This window comes from Cotesia glomerata, linkage group LG4, assembly GCF_020080835.1.
Source record: "Cotesia glomerata isolate CgM1 linkage group LG4, MPM_Cglom_v2.3, whole genome shotgun sequence".
Taxonomy (NCBI): Eukaryota; Metazoa; Arthropoda; class Insecta; order Hymenoptera; family Braconidae; genus Cotesia; species Cotesia glomerata.
Window position 1 is genome coordinate 18,799,219 of NC_058161.1, and position 20,821 is coordinate 18,820,039.

Consider the following 20,821-nt stretch of genomic DNA (forward strand, 5'->3'; position numbering starts at 1 on the left):
AGAACAAAATTCTTGGCTTAAGAAAATTTGTCAGGTGTCTGAAGGAAGACCGAAGTTGTTTTGGCAAAAGTCAAAATTTTTCTTTAAATTCTATTCTTGGTGGAAGTCATTTTTTATTAATTCAAATTATCATAAATACTTGATACAATAAATTTTTATATTTGATCAAGATTTTTAGATACTTTAGGGAAGCAGCGCCACCTACTTCAACTGAGAAAAAAATTTTCTTATCTTGAGAAAATTTTTCTCTTGAATATTTGATACCCATTTTATATTATTTTAGCGTGCAATTATACATATTGAATGAAAAAAAATGATTTAATATTATTTGATCTTGCCATTTTACATGTTAATCAATAAGAATATTAATGAAAATTTACTTCTATCTTTATATTTAATTTTTTGGAGCAAGAGCGAAATTTTCTCAAGATAAGAAAATTAACTTCTATCAAAAACTAAATTTTTAGGAGCAAGAGGCTGAATTTTCTCAAAACAACAAGATTTTCTTGACTTAAATAAATTTTCTTGGATCAAGATGCGTGTTTCTTATAGCAAGAGAATTAATTTTGTTAGAATAAGTGAAATTTTTTGTGTCAAGAAAAAAAATTTTTTTCGCTCAAAAAAATAATTAGGAAGAAAAATATTTTCTTAGCTCAAGTAAACCTTTTTTTCTGTGTGGCATCTAAATCTTGTTCAAGCACATGTTACCTGGGTAAGTAATAACAAATAAGGTATACTATTTAAAATATATTTACATACTATATAGTTTATTATATTTACATAAATTATATACATTAAATAGTTTTCCAAGAGCATAGAGCTCGTTGATCATCAGGAGCTTCTCCGAAAGGTTTGCTGCCATCAGGAGCGACATACTGATTCACTTGATAGTCTAATAATACTTCGTAGTTGTAAACATCGTTTCCCAATTGCTAAAATCAATCAATAATATAATAAACAATAAACATAAATCATGAGTAATTAATATAATAAAACAAAAGGCTTACTTGAGTCAACGGGCTGGTGTTTGTAGTGAAAATCCCCATGAAACCTTTTCTTCTTGCTAAATTCAGGCACTCGTCCTCCATTTTGTTCATGATGATGACATTCTCCGCCGGAGTCAAATTTTCATTCGTCGCCATCATGTAGCAATGGAGTATTTTACCTTTTCCGCGTGGCAGCTTGTTCTCCCTGATTGGTCCTTCAAGAAACTCCAGAAATTCAAACACAATGGATAACTTTGAGGTTACGACACAGTCAGGTTCGTCATGAGCGTCGAAATTCAATGCAACTCCCAAAATGGTCGTTTCTTCATCGACGGATTTGATGATAAAGCTCAATCCTTTATCGACAATTGGGCGCCATAATGTGTCCATTAGATCGTAGTAATCACTACGCTTTATGTCGGGTGACAACCATCGCTCTAAATCGGCTTTCAAGTAGAAACTTTCAGTTACCATCCTATAAGCGAAAAATTGAATAAATTTTTATTGACACTTTACTACACTGAGAAAACAGTTGATTTGAATCAGATGAGATTTGATTACTATAAATAAATATGTTATTTAAGGAGATCCACGCAAAGTAGTAAAATTTTTAAATTCAATCTACGTAGCCTAATAATTAATAAAAAAATTAGGAAAACGGTTGACCCTGAAGGCCATCCCTGCAACTTCCCGCTAATTCCATACTTAGGCGCTTAAAATTGCAATAATGACATTTTTGAGCTCTTCGAGCTTAAAAATACAATTTATGGGTTATTTTGAGCTCTCCGAGCTCAAAGAGATTGCTTTCCTATGCTTTTGAGCTCTTCGAGCTCAAAAGTCTGATAGAGATTTGATAAGACACTATTTTTTGAATTTTTAAACTGCAATAACTTTTGAATGAATAAACCTATTTTCACGCGGTTGGCAGCATTCGACACAGTTTTTCAAGCTTCACAAAGAATTTTAAATTTTGAATTGATCGCGCTAGAAATTTCGGAGTTATTCCGAAAAAACACTTTTTTCGGTTTTCTTTCGTTCACGATATCTCTCGAACGAATCAACCGATTTTAACCGGACTGGTGGCGATCGACGTAGTTTTTTATGGTTAAGAGCTGATTAGTTTTTGGAATTGAACCATCAAGCCGTTTAAAAGTTATTCCAAAAAAACCACATTTGAAAAAAATTTTTTTTTTCAGTTTTTTGAAGATTTCTCAAAATCTATTGATCTGAATCGGTCCAAATAGTTTTCAAAATCTAAGTTTGGTCAAGTCTTTTTGAATGGCACCAACCACGATGAAATCGGTCAAGCCGTTCAAAAGTTATAAGCGGTTCACATACTTTCACACACACACACACACACACACACACACACACACACACACACACACACACACACACACACACACACACACACACACACACACACACACACACACACACTCGGGGCAGAAGAGATACTGCTACCGGGCGCGTCTCCCCGAGCGGATGGGAGAACGCTCGCTGTCCTTGGATGACACTTAATCTCTTAGTTGATGAGGTACAGCGGGTAGGAGCCAAGCAAAATAACCAAACAAAATAAGCTCCCGTGGACAAAACTCCCCTTTAATGGGTTGGTCACACTAACTGACCTAGCAAGACGATTGGTTCCTGCTGTAACTCACTGGGAGTGTCCGGAACCTGTATCGTAGTTTCCGACGATGCAGGCCACGGCTGATGTGAGCTTGCTCTGCCGAGGTGAAAGTTGCAGCAGTGGATCAGGAGCCAGCCACTTCGGGCCTTGATCAGGAAGTACGCAGTGAGTGTTAGAGATCGGAATCTTCACCGCTCCGAGCGAGTCTAGTCCGTCCGTGTATTCCGGGACTGGCTAAGTGTCGGCTAGGCCTCAGGGAACTGGGGTAGGAGTACTATCTCCGAGGGTACACCCGTTCCTAGTTATGGCAACCCGCTCCACTCCGTACGATGCGCTGGTAAATAAAAAAAGTATGAGTACGTTACAGGAAACAAACAAGAGTGGAAACGGGCTACATGCCCAACAAGCAGCGATTGACGCAAGCGCTGAAATGAAGCGCTCGCAAGCGCTCAAACGCCTTGAAAAGCTGATTAGTGAGCTGAATGATTTCGTCCAACCAAAGGTCAACATTCACAAAGAGATAAAATCCAAGATGACCGGTGTAACTAACGCCCTTCAAAGGTTTGAGAAGCTAGACGAGGAGTGGCGCTCATCATTGCAGCGCATATCCCATGCTACACCGGAGAAGGCCTGTCAGGCTGTCGCCGTGACTGACGAAGCAATGGACACCGGAGCTGAAGGTGACGGTGAATCAGTCGCGGAAGACAAAAGTGAAGCCAGCAGCAAGTCAGGTAAGAGAAAAGACCGACCTTCTCCTGACCCAACAATCAATCGAGTCGTGAAGAAAAAGGATATGAAGAAAAGCCCTCCACAAGGAGAGGCAGTGCAGACCAGAGAACAACTGAAGGCGCTTGATTGGAAAAAAGTACAGTCTAGGAGCGAAAAGAAGAAAGAAAGGAAGAAAGAGCAACTCCTGAAGCAGTTGTCTGAGAAGTCACCACCTGAGCCTAAGCGGAAAAAACCGCTAAAATTCACCAGAGCGGACGCATTAATAATTCGGCCTGTTGAAAAGGCGAACTATGCTGAGATACTGCGCCGAATAAAGAAGGAAGTCCCTAATGAGCAAGTCTGCGATACGGTTGATAAGATCCGCAAGACCAGAGACGGAGACATGCTCATCGAGCTCTCTAGAAAGAGCACTGACAAAGGACAAGCTCTGCAAAAGACGATCCAGAGTATCCTGAAAGAGGAGGCCAAAGTCATCAGTAAGGGCCCACAGGAGCAATTAGAAATCCGGGACATCGATGACACAACAACTAAAGATGACATCCGGGCGGCGTTACAGGAAGTAGCTGGAGATAGCTTTGAGATACCGGAAGGAGCTATCAAAATCAGACCAGCCTACAGAGGTACCCAAACTGCGCTAGTAACACTACCAATAACAACAACGCAGACAGTACTGGGAGAAAGGGGCAAGATCAAGATCGGCTGGTCGAACTGCCGGGTTAGAGTTGTGAAAAGACCACAAGCATGCTTCAAATGCTGGCACTATGGACACGTTGCTGCCCAGTGTAGAAGCGGAATAGATCGATCAAAGCTCTGTCTTAAGTGCGGACAAACTGACCATCTAGTAGCTAAATGCCCTAATGAAGCAAAGTGTATGTTATGTGATGAAAAACCCGGCTCAACAGATACTGCCCACCGGGCTGGTTCTAGTAAATGCCCAGTTTTCCAAGAAGCTCTCCAGAAGACAACAAATAAACGAGCATGAAAATATTACAGCTAAACATTAATCATTGTGAGGCTGCACATGACTTGCTTCTGCAGACAGTGCGTGAACTAGGGCCTGACCTTGTACTAATAGCTGAGCCATATAAATGCCTTAAAGGCAAATTATGGGAAACGGACACGACCACTAGGGCCGTCATTTGGTCCTGTGGCAAGCTCCCATTCCAGAGCGTAGTTAATAATTGCAATGCCGGCTTTGTAGCAGTATCAGTAGATGGCGTTCGCTTCTATAGCTGCTACGCACCACCTAGCCTCTCTATTGTTGACTTCACTAACTTTCTGGATCGACTGACAGAGGACGCGAAGCAGCATCATCCAGTCGCGATAGCCGGCGACTTTAACTCCTGGGCAGTAGACTGGGGTAGCAAGCTAACTAACGCACGAGGTAAAGCGTTACTTGAGGCTTTACTGCATTAGACGTAGTCTTACTCAACAGTGGTGACACACCAACCTACACCAAAGGAGACGCAAGTTCCATCGTAGACCTCACGTTCGTCAGTAGCAGCCTCGCGAGAGGTAACCTCAACTGGAAGGTGCTGGATATCTACACTGCCAGTGACCACAACGCGATTCTCTGGGAGATATCAAATGACCAGGATACTAGAGGAACTAGTAGGTTACCTAACCACATTCGGTGGAGAGTACAATCTTTCGACGTGGGTACGCTGACGACTGCTTTGGATAATGGCCCGATCACCGCTGGATGCGCAGAAGATCAGACTAAAGAACTTATGAAAAGAGTGACCGAAGCTTGTGACGCCAGTATGCCACGAAAACGAGGCATAAATAGAAGACCCGCGGTGCACTGGTGGAACGATCACATCAGCGCTCTTCGTAAAGAATGCCTCAGGAAAAGAAGAATATCACAGCGTGGCTTCCGTCGACCTAACCTTGCAGAACTGGTGGCAGAGTATAAAAGGCCCGTCGGGAACTAAACAAAGCCATCAAGGATAATAAAAGACGCTGTTGGAAAGAACTCGTCGAAGAAGTGGAGAAGGACCCATGGGGCAAACCGTACAAGGTGGTCACGGCCCACCTGAAATACCAGCCAATGCCGTCGCCTACGTGTCCGCGGCTCCTAGAGAGGATTGTTACTGTGCTGTTTCCTCAACAACCGGTATTCACCGGCCAGTTAAGGCAGCTAAACCCTGAAGACATTCCATCTGTCACGGAAGAAGAACTAATGGAGGCTTGTAACCGCGTAGGGAATAACAAAGCGCCGGGACTAGACGGAATCCCTAATATTGCCTTGAAAACAGCCATAAAGGCAGCACCAACGTTATTCTTGAAAGTTTACAATACGTGCCTCAAGGAAGGGACATTTCCTCGGAAATGGAAACAACAACGACTGGTTCTACTCCCTAAAGGAAACAAGCCACCAGAAGAGCCGTCATCTTACCGTCCACTTTGTATGCTGGATACAGCCGGTAAGATATTCGAACGCATAATTCATCAAAGAATAGAAGCAGTTGCAGATCCACTCCTGGCAAACAACCAGTATGGATTCCGAAAAGGACGATCAACCCTGGACGCGATCAATCTGGTTGTTACTACGGCCCAGGAGGCAATTGCAGGAACCAGATGGAAGGGTGGTACGAAGAAGTACTGCCTGGTGGCGACGTTAGACATCAAAAACGCCTTCAACTCTGCTAACTGGGACTGCATTATGCAAGCTCTTCAAGAGAAGAACGTGCCAGGATACCTAAGTAAAATAGTAGCTAGCTACTTCACGGATAGAGTCCTCAGATATGACACAAAGGACGGTCCGAAAGAGTACGAAAATCACCGGAGGTGTTCCGCAGGGCTCTGTTCTTGGCCCACTGCTGTGGAATATCATGTATGACGGGCTTCTAAGGCTAAAGATCCCAAGAAATATTAAACTTGTAGCGTATGCGGACGACGTGGCCGTAGTGATTGTCGCTAAACACCTGGACGAGATTCACCACATGTTTGATCTAGCATTCCAGCAAGTAAACCAGTGGATGGACACAATGAATCTTCAACTGGCGAAACATAAGACTGAGGCAGTGCTTATTACCAGCAGGAAAGTGTTAGAGACCATCAATCTTAGAGTCGGCGAACAAGAAATCACATCACAACCTTATATCCGATATTTGGGAGTGATGCTTGATGCCCGTCTCAACTTTAAACAGCAAGTGGAACACGTCAGTGCCAAAGCGTCAGTAGTAAGGGCAAGCCTCGCACGATTGATGCCTAACGTCGGAGGCCCAAAGCAGAGCAGGAGACTATTGTTGGCAACTGTAGTCACATCAGTGCTTACGTACGGAATATCCATTTGGGCCGATGCGCTAGAATTACAAGAAGCATGGAGAAAGGCTGGACCAGTATATCGCCTGAGTGCCCTAAGAGTAGCTTGCGCCTTCCGCACAATATCTGAGGAAGCAGTGTGCGTAATTTCTGGAACTCTACCTCTCAGAGTCCTAGCTGAAGAAAGAAGGAACCTTTACCAACGAAAGAGGTCAACAACACTGAGCGCAGAAGAACTCAGAACGGAACAAAGACAGCACAGCATCGCACGATGGCAATCTCAGTGGGATGCCGCAGAGAAGGGTAGATGGACGCATCGTCTCATACCAAAGATCGACATTTGGCTGAACCGGAAACACGGAGAGGTCAACTACTACCTAACGCAGATGTTGTCAGGACATGGCTGTTTTCGGGCTTATCTTCACCGCTTTAGGCATGACGATTCTCCGGAGTGCCCGTCCTGCCCTGGAGTCACTGAAGATGCGGAGCACGTTTTTTTTGAGTGCTCGCGTTTTAATCCACAACGTGAGGAGCTGGAGAGGATCTTGAAGAGGAGAAGTCAACCAGAGTCAGTCGTAGAAGCAATGCTGTCTTCAGAAGCTGCCTGGAATGCAACGAACACTTTTGCCACAGAAGTGCTTACAGAGCTGCGTTCCATCGAGAGAAAAAGAGCAAAAGACAGAATCTAGAAGGAAGAAATAACATCTTAGCCACCAGAAGGAAGAGCGGCAGCTAATTCCTCCCCCCGCGAAGAAATGCCTTACGGCGGTACCATGGGGGATCAGAGGATAGAAGAGAAAGGGGTTTAGGGTTTAGTGGGTAGGGGCGTTAGCGTCGAGTTTTTAGTATGACGCTGCGTCGAGTCGCCACATATCCAGGCCAAACAACTATGCCTAGAATCCGTAAAAAGGATTCCCCCCCCTAAAAGGGAAAAAAAAAAAAAACACACACACACACACACACACCGTGACAACCTCGCGGGGATAGTCAGGAAAGCTTCCTGTGACCTTCAAACGTCGAGATCTGATGAAAACTCGATTTTTGCAAAACGGGGTGAAAACAATAACTTCCCGATTTTTGAAAATCTTCGATTTTCGTAGCGGGAAGTTAAAAATTGAAAAACAATAAGTTTCCAGGATATTTCATCAAATAATTAGGTTTGAAAATTGTAATTTTTACATGTAGGTAAATGGAGATTCCACCAGCCGTGTATTTGGTTAAGAATTTAACTCCTATTCTTTCCCGTAAGCATAACGTAACTCCTATTCTTTCCCGCTTCACAGCATTATTTATATTTGTAAAAATGCTTGCCGTAAGATGGACGGTGTGGCTTAATGTAAGGTAAAAGCCCCAATAGATGATCACGTACCAGTATATGATCACTCCATGTATTTGTATATCTATATTCACAAATATAGGTATACAAATACATGGAGTGATCATATACTGGTACATGATCATATATTGGGGCTTTTATCTTATATAGAATAAGCGAAAGGAAATTTAGTATAGACCGGATAGCTCAAATGGTAGAGTAGCTGACATGTCTTCGGAAGGTTCTGGGTTCGAATCCCAGTCCGAGCTATCTAATAATTTTTTCTCGCATATTCTATAAACTCACATTAAGATGATCCTCTCCACATTCCTTTATCAATCCATCCCTACCAATATCCTGTTACGTGAATGTGGAACGCTTCACGTAATAATTACCGTAACTCCTATTCTTTCCTGCTTCATAGCATTATTTGTATGGAGTATTTGTAATGCAATTAACGATTTTAAAAAAATTTTATTTTCATTGAATTTTATTGAAAAATAATAAGCTTTCGATAAAAATAATAGAAAAGTAGCTTTCCGAACGTATTACGGAGATATTTTATATTTTTTATGAAAACTCACTCGGAACTTGCGTTCTTTAAGGTCTTGTATTTGACTTGGCAACACCGCTTGCGCAGTTACCCAAAGCATAAGTGACCGTGATTTTTTAAATACTAGAAGATCTTAGTCATTTTAGTTACACTGAAAAAAAAGTATGAGTCTCACACTTATAAATTTCAGTGATATTACAATACTTGGTATTGCAAATATACTTAAACAATATTTGAGTCTCAACGCAATATTTTTAAGCGCTACACTGAAACTCGTTTAAGTCATACACTTAAACCGACTTTGAGCGCCGATGCAAAACTCATAACCAAAATACACTCAAATATGTTAATTTTTTTAAATGTTTTATTAATTTATATATTTAATTTTTTAAATTTTGTTTATTAAAAAATAATGATTAAAACACTAATGTTAGGATGTTACAATTATTGTAATAAAGGTTAACCTCGGTTGACAATTTTATATTATACCTTACATATATGTAAGATAATACCTTCAAACACTTGATGATAGGAGGATTAATTCCACTCAGTTAATTGATTTTTCACGCACAGATCCATAAATAATTATTTTTAAAGTCAATTTTATAAATATTTTTTTTTTATGCTCTTAAAAACGATGTTTAGGTTAAATGTACAAACACGGTATATAAACAATATAAACATGGAAAAAAGAAGCGAAGTACGCGCTGAGTCTTACGCGGGAATTTATTTTACTATACTCTCTGAACTTGTAATAGTATCGTACGCAAAATATAAGTCACTCACTTAAGCAAAGTATTGCGATAATACTTAAACTTTTTAACTTCCCGATTTTTTTTTTATTTGGACCAATTCAGATCAATAGATTTTGAGAAATCTTCAAAAAACTTAAAAAAAAATTTTTTTCAAATGTGGTTTTTTTGGAATAACTTTTAAACAGCTTGATGGTTCAATTCCAAAAACCAATCAGCTCTTAACCTCAAAAAACCACGTCGATCGCCACCAGTCCGGTCAAAATCGGTTGATTCGTTCGAGAGATATCGTGAACGAAAGAAAACCAAAAAAAGTGTTTTTTCGGAATAACTCCGAAATTTCTAGCGCGATCAATTCAAAATTTGAGATTCTTTGTGAGGCTTGAAAAACTGCGTCGAATGCTGCCAATCGCGTGAAAATCGGTTTATTCATTCAAAAGTTATTGCGGTTTAAAAATTCAAAAAATAGTGTCATCAAATCCCTATCAGACTTTTGAGCTCGAAGAGCTCAAAAGCATAGGAAAATAATCTCTTTGAGCTTGGAGAGCTCAAAATAACCCATCAATTGTATTTTTGAGCTCGAAGAGCTCAAAAACGTCATTAGTGCAATATTAAGCGCCTAAGTATGGAATTAGCGGGAAGTTGCAGGGATGGCCTTCAGGATCAACTGTTTTCCTAATTTTTTATATCATATTCGCAATACCAATTCATTAAAAAAGAGTATACCAATAGGAATTAAACTTTTTTTTCAGTGTAGACAGTAAACATAAATAAATTTTAAGGTTAGGGAATTCTTGGGGTATTGTCAAGTGTATACCGGTAATTCAGAGTGTTAGATTTTTTATTAGTCAATTAAATGTTAATAATTATTTAACTAGTAAATTTTTCGTAAATTTCTCAAAAATGTTATTAATTGATTTAAAAATTAATTTTAAGATGCATAACAAAAGTATTTCTACGTATTATTTTTTTATCGATATTCTTTACACTAGAGAGGGTTCTTGGATCTCCTTAAATACCACGAATTAATTATTTTACACTTACAAATAAATTTATTTATGAGACGAAGATATGGTTAGTCTAAAAACTCACCTTGTAACTGCAGACCGATGGCTATCCTTAATAGGCTCAGCAATGAATTTAGGGCTAGCAAAATCTTCTTTTTCTTGATGATTGCTATCAAGCACCATTTTGTCCAAAATTTCTCTCATAGATTTAGCAGTTAGAAAATCGGATATCGCGATATGATATCCTTGCTTCTTCAATTGGGTGACAGTGAAGATAGAATTCAGTGAATTGCCGCCTAGATCGTAGAAGTTAGCGTTGATATTGACAGTGTAACGACCGCTTCTGCCGATAACTGAAGCAACTGTGGGAAAGAGAATCCGCGCTTTAGCCAGCTGCTCGTCAGGAACTTCAGAGTAGTCACAATCGATTGTGTCGCGGCCATTGCTACTCAAATTCGAGGTTTCGTAGAGTTTTAGCAATGTTTGCCGATCTGTTTTACCGTTTATCAAAAGGGGGATTGAGTCGATTATGATCACATGTGGGATCATGTAAGAAGGTAACTGATTTTGTAAATAGTTTTCTAGCTGTAAGCCCGTTGTTTTCGTCCCTTTTTTCAGGGTTATAAATGCGATCAATGCCTGGAATAAAGAGCAATTGTATTTAATCTGATCATTATGTGATCAAAGATCAAGTAATTAATAATTAAGATAAGATATGTACCTGTGCTAAATCTCCAGGCTTGTAACACAACACAACTGCTTTATCAACAGAAGGTAATGACTCTACCGATCGCTCAACTTCAGATAAGTCGACTCTGTGCCCTCTGACTTTTATTTGAGAATCAGTACGTCCTTCGTAGATCACTATCCCTTTAACGATTTTGGCAAAGTCACCAGTGCGGTAAATCGTCGAGTATTCTGAAAAATAAAGAATATTTTTTATTGTCTTCTTCATCGACAATTTCTGACATCATGAAACTACATGACCGACTGATGGTAAGTTATTCCACAATCAACATGTCACTGATAGCTACCTTGTACTATAGGGACCAAGACCTAACCGTAGAGGCAGCACATCTGTTGGAAGTGGCGCGCCCTGGTGTTAAATTTACACAAAAAACGGGCAAAAATATTGCAATTGTTAATGAAATAATAATGAAAAATAAGAAAAAACTAATTAATTACAGTTTTTAACGGGTAACAACCGATCGTATTCAAAGCAGAAACGATTGAAATTGTAAAAAAAAATTTGAACCTGGATATTTATGGAATCTAGTTGAAGAAAAACATTTAAACACCTCAGAAAACATAAGCGCTAGGTTATGTCCCACTCTAGTTGCGCTTCTATCGAGGTTATTTGTTTACCATTTTTCAACGGTAAACCACAGCCAGTCAGAGAAAAACATCAAAATTTCTATGATTAATTTATTTTACACAATCAGTCCAGTGTAATTATATACTTTAAAATATTACAAAATTATATTGATAAAAATACTGCCAAAAATCTATCTATTTATTGAGATAAAAATTAATAAAACGTAAAACTCGTGTTAAAATTCAAAATTTTTGCCCGTAATTTGTACAATTAAGTTACCAGTTGGCGTGATAGTCTAGAGGCTCGGTCCCTATAATTTTGAGATAACCTAGTGCCGCTAAATATAGATAACTTGACGAAAAGTAGGTTGGCATTGAAAGTGGTAATCTACAACTTATCGTAAAGTTATATATGGTTAACTTTACTTCAACGAATTGTGTTGAAATAATTGCCGTTAGGTTTTCGAGATTTACTATTAAAGTTTATTATAAGCTTATACCCTGATAGCCAAGTTGGTCGCAACTTTCCGTCGATTTACTGCCGCAATTTGTCACCAAGTTGACGGCAAGTCTTGGAAATGAACTCGGTTGTTCACCAAGTTGACACCAAGTTGTCGACAAAAATTGCTTTCGAAACTCTTTCGCACCAAGTTGACGACAAGTTTCTCAAGAAATTTGGCGACATATTGCGGCAGTAGATTGGTCTTGTTTTTCTCAGAAACTTGTAGCCAACTTGACACCAACAGTTACAAATTCGGAAGTTGACCGCAAGTTGTCGCTAAATTGGTGGCAACTATCTGACACCAACTTGGTTGGTCTGACACTGTGGCTATCAGGGTAGATAACTTGTTTTTAAATGAGGTGGCTATCAGAGGTAGAACAGTTATCAACAGTCGGTATATTTTGTCACTGTTAGATTGACGCCAATCTACTATCGCAGAAGTCAGTTTGCTGACAAGAGGTTTTTAAGGTAGATTTTTTTTATTAGGATTAGAATCATCAAAAACTTACCAGGATCAATAGCATGAGGGTTGGTCACAAACCGATGAGAGTCCCTTCCGCGAATGTAACCAGCGGCCAAATTTCTTCCTGCTACAACTAGTTCTCCAATTTCGCCTTGTTGAACCAGGTTTAAATTTTTGTCAACTATGTAGATAATGCAGTTGTCCAACGGCCGTCCAATTGGAACTTTGTCCATATCTTCCAATTGATTGATGTCATTCAGCAAATAGTAAGTTACATCCCCCATTACTTCAGTGCTGCCGTAGAAATTTGCCAGTGTGTGTCCAAAATCGGCGAATCGACTGAAGAATTCTTTTGCTAGAGTCTGAGGTAGTATTTCACCAGAGCAGATCCATAACCTCAATGATTTTAATGAACGATGGTTATCCTAAAAACAAAAATTATCAATTTTGAAAAAAATCCCAACTACAGATTAAAAGCACTTGTATAGGTTTGTAAACACCATAACGTATGGAAAATTATATTTTTTAACTTGATTTTTCATTTAATATTTTCCCATGATTAATTTAAAGAACTTTTTAGAAAATCAAAGCTGAATTGTGTTATGTTTAATAATAATTAATATATTACACAAAATTTTGTAATTTTTAATCAGCCGCTATTTATTTCAGCTAATATTCTACTCAGGCTATTTTATTTTCTTTTGTTGTTAAAATTCACCAGAAGGTGACGCGGTAGTATCCTTCTGTCGAGTTTCTCTTAAGTAAAGGCGGGCTGTTCAAAAATACGCTATTGAAAATATTAAATTTAAATTCTTTAATATTTATACAGTAATAAAAAAGTATCTTCATTGAAGAAAAATATTCTTGCTCCAAGAAAATTATTTTGAAGAAAACTATAGTTGTCTTATTTCAAGAAATTCTTGTCTTGAATTCATGTTTCTTGAATTGAGAGGTCTAATCACTCCGATCGATAACATTTTTACTTGGTTCAAGACTATATTATCGTCGATCGATACAAGTGAATTCTTTATTAAAAAACGATTCTCTTCAATAAAGAATAATTTTATTTCATTTCAAGAATTATTGATTGTTGATTCAAGAAAAAATTTTTTTATTTATAATGTTATAAATTTAAGTCAGAAAAAAACTTTGAAGTAAAAAAATTTCTATTTCTCTATATGCCGAAAAATATTTATTAATACAGAGAATAGCAAAAATACAAAAATTTATATGCTTAAAACAAGTAAAATAATATCTTAATTTTCGAGTTGCGCCATACTTGGAACAAGTCGGTAATATCTCGAACCAATGTTACCGTCTATCTTAATCCAAGAGAAAGAAATTCTTGAATAAACTCATTTTTTTTATCAGTGTAAAAAATTTTCCTTATTTTGTTTTGACTAGATTATGTTAACAATATAAAAGTTTCCAATAAAAAAAAAAAAAAAAATAGAGATTAATTTTAATTAGAATAACCTAATTACATTAATTACTCTCTAATATTGTTCCTCAATGATTAAATAAAATAATCAACCTTAAGGCTTAGATACATCAGCATTGATTGCAGCAATGACGGTACAAGGACTAGTCTTTGAATCTGGAATAATTTTAATAACAACAATTATTATTAATTGCACCAATTATTATTATTTAACCTAAAAAATAATAAATTACTTTGTGTTTCTCAAGTACGTTGATAAATTTTTCCGGATCTTTTGTCACGTACTTAGGGACAACAACAATAGTGCGGCCTTGTAATAGCGAGCCCCAAATTTCCGGTGCGCTGTCAACGAAAGTAAGCGCCGTTTTGAATATTGTCTTCTGTTCCTTGTCGGAAAAAGGCAGCTCACGCCATTGCCACTCCAGCCGGTTAATCAAAGTTGCATGAGGCAGTTTCACGCCTTTGGGCACTCCGGTACTTCCAGATGTGTACAAAACAATCGCCAATTCTTCGGAATCTTCATTGTACTCCGGCGGAAGCTCAGATTCGGCTTTCGACTCTTCGAATAATTCATTGTATGTAATTACAGGTGTTTCGCCGTAAGACAGTGTGTTATCTAGCGAACAAAAAATTATTTATATAATTAAGAGAATAAGAAAAAATTTATCTTCAGCGTATTCATATAATAAAATGAATTTTTTTAATTAAATTTAGTATCTTTTATAATTAAGAAATGACCTTGTATCTTGTGAACTATTGACATTTTTAATGATATAAGCTCATCCCGGTTACACTCATCGAGACTTTTCATTTGAGTACCCACATCAATTTTTCATATATTTTATATATTTATATATATTATATATATATATATATGTGTATATGAAAAATATATGAAAATCCATGTGGGTACTCAAATGAAAGCTCTTGATGAGTGTAACATCAAGATGAGCTTATATCATTAAAAATGTCAATAGTTCTCAAGATACAAGGTCATTTTTTAATTAATGACATTTTCAAATATATAAGCTCATCCCAACATTGCACTCATCGAGACCTTTCATTTGAGTACCCACATCAATTTTCCATATATTTCATATATTTATATATATTATATATATATATGAATATATGAAAAATATATGAAAATGCATGTGGGTACTCTAATGAAAGCTCTTAATGAGTGTAACATCGGGATGAGCTTGTATCTTTAAAAATGTCAATAAGCAACTGACCTTGTATCTTGTGAACTATTGACATTTTTAAAGATATAAGCTCATCCCGATATTACACTCATCGAGACCTTTTATTTGAGTACCCACATCAATTTTTCATATATTTTATATATTTATATATATTACTTATATGTACATATGAAAAATATATCAAAAATGCATGTGAGTACTTAAATGAAAGATCTTGATGAGTGTAACATCGGGATGAGCTTATATCTTTAAAAATGTCAATAATTAACAACTGACATTGCTATCTTGTCAACTATTGACATTTTCAAAGATATAAGCTCATTCCAACATTACACTCATCGAGACCTTTCATTTGAGTACCCACATCAATTTTTCATATATTTATATATATTATATATATATATATATATGTATTTATGAAAAATATATGAAAATGCATGTGGGTACTCAAATGAAAGGTCTCGATGAGTGTAACATCGGGATGAGCTTATATCTTCAAAAATGTCAATAATTAACAACTGTCATTGCTATCTTGTCAACTATTTCCATTTTTAAAGATATAAGCTCATCCCGATGTTACACTTATCGAGACCTTTCATTGGAGTACCCACATCAATTTTTTATATATTTTCTATATTTACATATATTATTTATATGTATATATGAAAAATATATATCAAAATGCATGTGGGTACTCAGATGAAAGTTCTTGATGAGTGTAACATCGGGATGAGCTTATATCTTTAAAAACGTCAATATTTAAGAAAGTACAGTGCAATTTATTATGATAAGTTTTCGAAGTAGTTATAAATAGATTAGAATTTCGCAATAAACAAAATTTTTTTATTTATTTATTTTGTTTTGTACATGTCAATGTGGTTATATGTCAAAAATTAATTCATATAATTAAGAGACTAAGAAAAATTTTTCAACGGGTATATTTTTATCGTAAATTGGGTTTGATATTTTTTCAGCGACAGACATTTATGATTTAAATAATTGAGAGAGTAAGAGAAATTTTGTGACAAGCATATTATTATTTTTAAAGGAATTATTATTGTTTAATTTGTTATCATCAGAAAGGTCGAGACAAGAATTAGTGCCTTTTCACGGGTTTATATATTTTTCATTGATAGTCAATTTTTTTGTCAAGTTTTTGGAGGAGTTTTTAATAGTTTTTTGGTTCTATAAATTTATTCCGTCACAATTGTCCATTAAATTATTTGTAATTGATCCTGTGATAGCGCTATTATTTTTAAAACTTATTTAAAAAGTACTCAAACTATGTATAGTGTCATAAATATAAAAAAATCATTAAGCAAAAGTTTTCTTATTCATAATCCGCAAATCACGGCAGTCGCGTAGCGACTGCTGTTTGCTTGTATCAATTAATATATCAGTCCGTCGACGTTTAAAGCATTTAAAAGTATGATAAGTGTAAGGTGTTGAAGAATTTCATAGTCTATCAGTTGAAGGCAATAATTAAAATAAATTCCTTGAACAATATAATTAGTTAAGGTAATTATCGATGTTATATTTCTCGTAAAGCAAAAGAGTGAAGGGTGGAGGTTCAGTAATAAGACAACCTTGTGACATTAAATTCCGGTAAGCAATCAAGTAGGAAGCTCATGCCTTATTTGTAATTAATCATTAAAATGGATTTATTGTTTTTTTTTTTTTTTTTTTAAATACTTCTCATTTTTTGTTTGATGAGTTTAAAACGGAGATTATTGCCAAGGACGCAGACGCATTAATAGTTATTCAGTTTAATTTTTTGTAGCAATTTAAAATGAATTAACATAAATTGTTTTTTAATTACGTTAAGTGGAATTTTAATTTTTATATATATTTACAATTTTATTTGAAAAGAAATTAAATTCAATTTTAATTCCTTGTCTGCGATTCTAAATTCTTGACTTAAAAAATATAGACCTACGGTCGGTATAAAAAATTGATAACTGATATTGATAATTTTTTTAATTTAAAGTAGTTTCTCTATAAAATGACTTCAACAGATATTTTTTTCAGAGCTTAAGAATAACAATTTTTAATAAATCTCAAAGTTTAAAAATTTTTTACCATTTAAGGAAGTTCGAGCGTAACTTATGAGTCAAAATAATGTATACATTTTTTTTTTACTTTCAGCCTTCCCAATATTCGTCAAAATTCTTTATTTTAATTTAAAACAATTTGAACAATTTAATAATTGATGAATTTTACTTATTTAATAAAATAAAGTAATAAAATGACTTTGGTATTTAATAATTGCCGGATTAAATAAGCAGATTTGGCAACAGTGTGTTTGATTATACCCATTACAGAGACGTGGATGAGTGTGTGAGTTAAATATTTCTCTCTCTGTAACTATATTTCTATCCTTTTCTTTTTTCTCAGCTGTTGACGCGACGTTGCCAAATCTTTATTCGAATAAATAGCTGACGATAAACGAGTCAAAAACATCAAATTAAACTTTAAATATTTCAAAAATTATATCGGTAATGTATTATTATTAAATTTTTTTTATATTTTACAATAATCCAAGTTTCTTGTGTATAGTTTTTTATTCGTTAAAGTTGGGAGGTTAATATTGAAAAAAATAATTAAAGTCTCGACTAAAGTTTGTCCGCCATAAGAGTCCGTGTATAAGGAGATAAAAAATGTGATTTTTGAAATTTAATATCTAAGTAACTAAACGGTGAATCTTTTTAAAATTTTTGGATTAGATAAATGACGTATTTATTTATACGTATACTTAATTTCAAAGCTCAAAGTTGGAAATTATTTTTCACATTAGATTCGCTCGAATCTCCTTAATATAAAAAACAAGTATTACTTTATCATTTATTATCGAGATATAATAATTTAAACATTTTTACTATCGATAAATTTTAATCAATAAAAATTACCTTCGTCAACAAAAACCATCAATGGCTGTGATTCATCAATAATATGTGTAACACGTGCCTGAGGGAATGCACCGTCCAATGGCAAATAAGCCATCCCGGATTTTAAAATTGCTAATAACACGATCGGCAAATTGTACGTCGGCTTCATTGAAACAGCAATTATTGCATCCCGGTTGTTATTTACAGTGCACAAACGTTTTAATGTCCTTGCTAATTTATTTGTCAGCCGTTCTAATTCCCCGTAGGTTATTTTGAAGTCTTCATTTTCGTCTATAAAAATCAAAAAAATCAATTTAGAAAAAAATATATGGAATGATTATTAATTATTAATTATTATAAATTATAATGAAATGCATTATTACCTTCGTAAATAATAGCAATTTGTTTGCTAAACTGCGCCTGAATATTCTGGAATATTTTAGGAACAATTGCGTCATTTTCAGTGATCACTTTTTTTCCCTTCAGTACCGACGGCTGTTGCAATGATCCCATCTGTCAACATAATGTCATTGATAAATAACTAAATGTGCAAGTAGATTAATAACCTAAAACTAACAAAAGAATAAACTTCTTTTGAACTCTGAATAGGCGATGGTTTCATAATTATTAATGATAATTATAATGACGAAACAAGTTTTTATTAAATGTCTGGATGCATAAAGAAACCATTAAAGTGTGAACCTTTCAATGACCATGTTTTTGTGTAATTTAAATTTTTCAAGGATCGGACATTTTTTACTGTCAAGAATAGTTATTGGTTTTAAGTAATCATTGTTTGTGAAATTGTTTATCGGGATCAGACATTATTCATACGCGAAAGTATGCTTTATTATCACCTAAAAATCAAGATCCTGCAAAGACAGAAAAATCTAGAATTTAATTGGCGCGCGCAAGCGCGCGCCTGCACAGAAGATAAGGTTCACTAGAGCCAAAAAATATTTTTCTTACTTCGCCGGTCGAAAGTACAGGGTTCCCACTGCGATTTCACGGCAGAAAGCCTCAGTTTTATGCCGTGATCAAGTCGCGCATGCGCTCTACGACGGGGAGCTGAAATAATGTATTCATGCACTGACAACGAGACACGAGGCGGCAGAAAGTCCGAAAGTCGGTAGTCGCGCTCACTCTATTACTTATGTTTATAAGCCTAACCTTACTTGTGATTGTTATGAATGTATCTGTCTTGTTATGTGTCGATGATTTTAGGTTGAAATTAAGTTAATTAAAGAAAATAAATATTTATTTTAATGAAATGAGACTTATTAAATATTTAAATTACAAAAAAAAAACGAGAAATATTTTTTATCCTGATAGATATTTTCAAATAAATAAATTCATTATTGAACAAATAATTATTTGAAAAAATACACAGATTTTTTTCTTAATTTTTTTTTCTATGCATTTTACGATTATTATTTCATTTTTCTATTTTTTTTTTTTATTTTTGAAATCAGAGTTAATTTATAATATATTTATAATTTTTAATTTATTTAATTAAATTAAGATCTTTTCTCAAAAGAAAGTAGTAATATGATAAATTATAAATTAATATCTTTATTGACAAGTGTATTTGATGCCTGCCCCCCGACCAGCAGCACTCGCTTCGCTCGTGCCGCAAATATCGGGGGCAGGCATCACTTTTTTTCAACGCAATTTTTTGCGTACTTTCGACCGGATAGCAAGAAAACTAGTATACACTACGAGGGCAGAAATTTGAGAGCCCTGAACTGCGCGCCATAATGCCCTCGGCTTCGCCTCGGGCATCATGGCGCGCAGTGTAGGAATCTCAACTTTCTGCCCTCGTAGTGTAATATACTATTTCTCAGCTGAAGTAGGTAGGTGGCGCTGCTTCCCTAAAGTACACGGAAAAAAGTAAACTATAATAGTCTACTGTCCCTACTACGAAGTGTTTGGCAACAAAATTCTAAACCAGACAAACTTAATTGATTTTTATGTAAAAAAATGTGAGGAATTCAATGGTGCTATTTGCCAAACTGCATGAGTAACAGCAAATTAGTTATTAGCAAAAAGGTGTGCAAATCGATGCTAGGTCATACTTTAATCGCTATTTATATTATAGTTAATAAAGATGATTGCCTGAAATATTTTTTTTTGGCAAGCCCCATTATTGGTTCATACGAACCAACCATTTTTTTTTATAAAAATCAATTAATTATTAGTCCAAAATAATTAATAAACTTTTACAAGCGAATGCTAACAGCTGAGTGAGTTACCGACGCAGTCCGCGCAGCTCCGAGCGACTGGCGGTGATGCGCGCGCAACTGTTTCGTTCAAATCACCCTTCTAGGTGATGTCTCTGATAAAAATAATTTAACGTGATAATAATTATTTAATATTAAATTCAACTGATAGTTGTTACTATTTTTACTTTTAATATTGACATTATACTCATTCAATATTTAAGTATAAAAATTTTAATTAATTATCAGTAAATATTACCGCAAAAAAATCATTTATACTTACTAATACCAGGAAACTTAGACATCATTTTATTTTTAAGCCACGAACAGTTACTAAAATCTTTTATATAATTACAAAGCTCGATAAATATTTAAAAAATTCTGAAATTAAGTAAAGTATTATAAGTGTAAAAAGTAAATTTCTGATTTTAATTTGACAAAAGGCTACAATATATTTTAATTTGTTTTTAATGACGACGTTAAAAACTAATTATAATATTGCAAATAGTTAATTATAGTATAAGTTAGTATAAATGGTTTTCGTAGTTATTTT

The 20,821-nt window shown here is 35.4% G+C and overlaps 1 protein-coding gene across 1 annotated transcript in view; it reads right to left on the reverse strand.

Moving 5' to 3' along the window:
• Window positions 1-746: 746 nt before the first annotated feature.
• LOC123262594 (mycosubtilin synthase subunit C) overlaps window positions 747-20,821 on the reverse strand; it is a 42,559-nt gene continuing 22,484 nt past the window's right edge. Inside the window, exons 2-10 of the mRNA XM_044724842.1 lie at window positions 18,433-18,562; window positions 18,071-18,340; window positions 14,193-14,575; window positions 14,053-14,115; window positions 12,565-12,943; window positions 10,961-11,157; window positions 10,325-10,878; window positions 1,008-1,461; window positions 747-932 (exon numbers count right to left, since the gene is read on the reverse strand). Of these exons, the coding sequence (XP_044580777.1) occupies window positions 795-932; window positions 1,008-1,461; window positions 10,325-10,878; window positions 10,961-11,157; window positions 12,565-12,943; window positions 14,053-14,115; window positions 14,193-14,575; window positions 18,071-18,340; window positions 18,433-18,562 (2,568 nt within the window). The 3' untranslated portion in view covers window positions 747-794. The remainder of the gene's footprint in view (window positions 933-1,007; window positions 1,462-10,324; window positions 10,879-10,960; window positions 11,158-12,564; window positions 12,944-14,052; window positions 14,116-14,192; window positions 14,576-18,070; window positions 18,341-18,432; window positions 18,563-20,821) is intronic.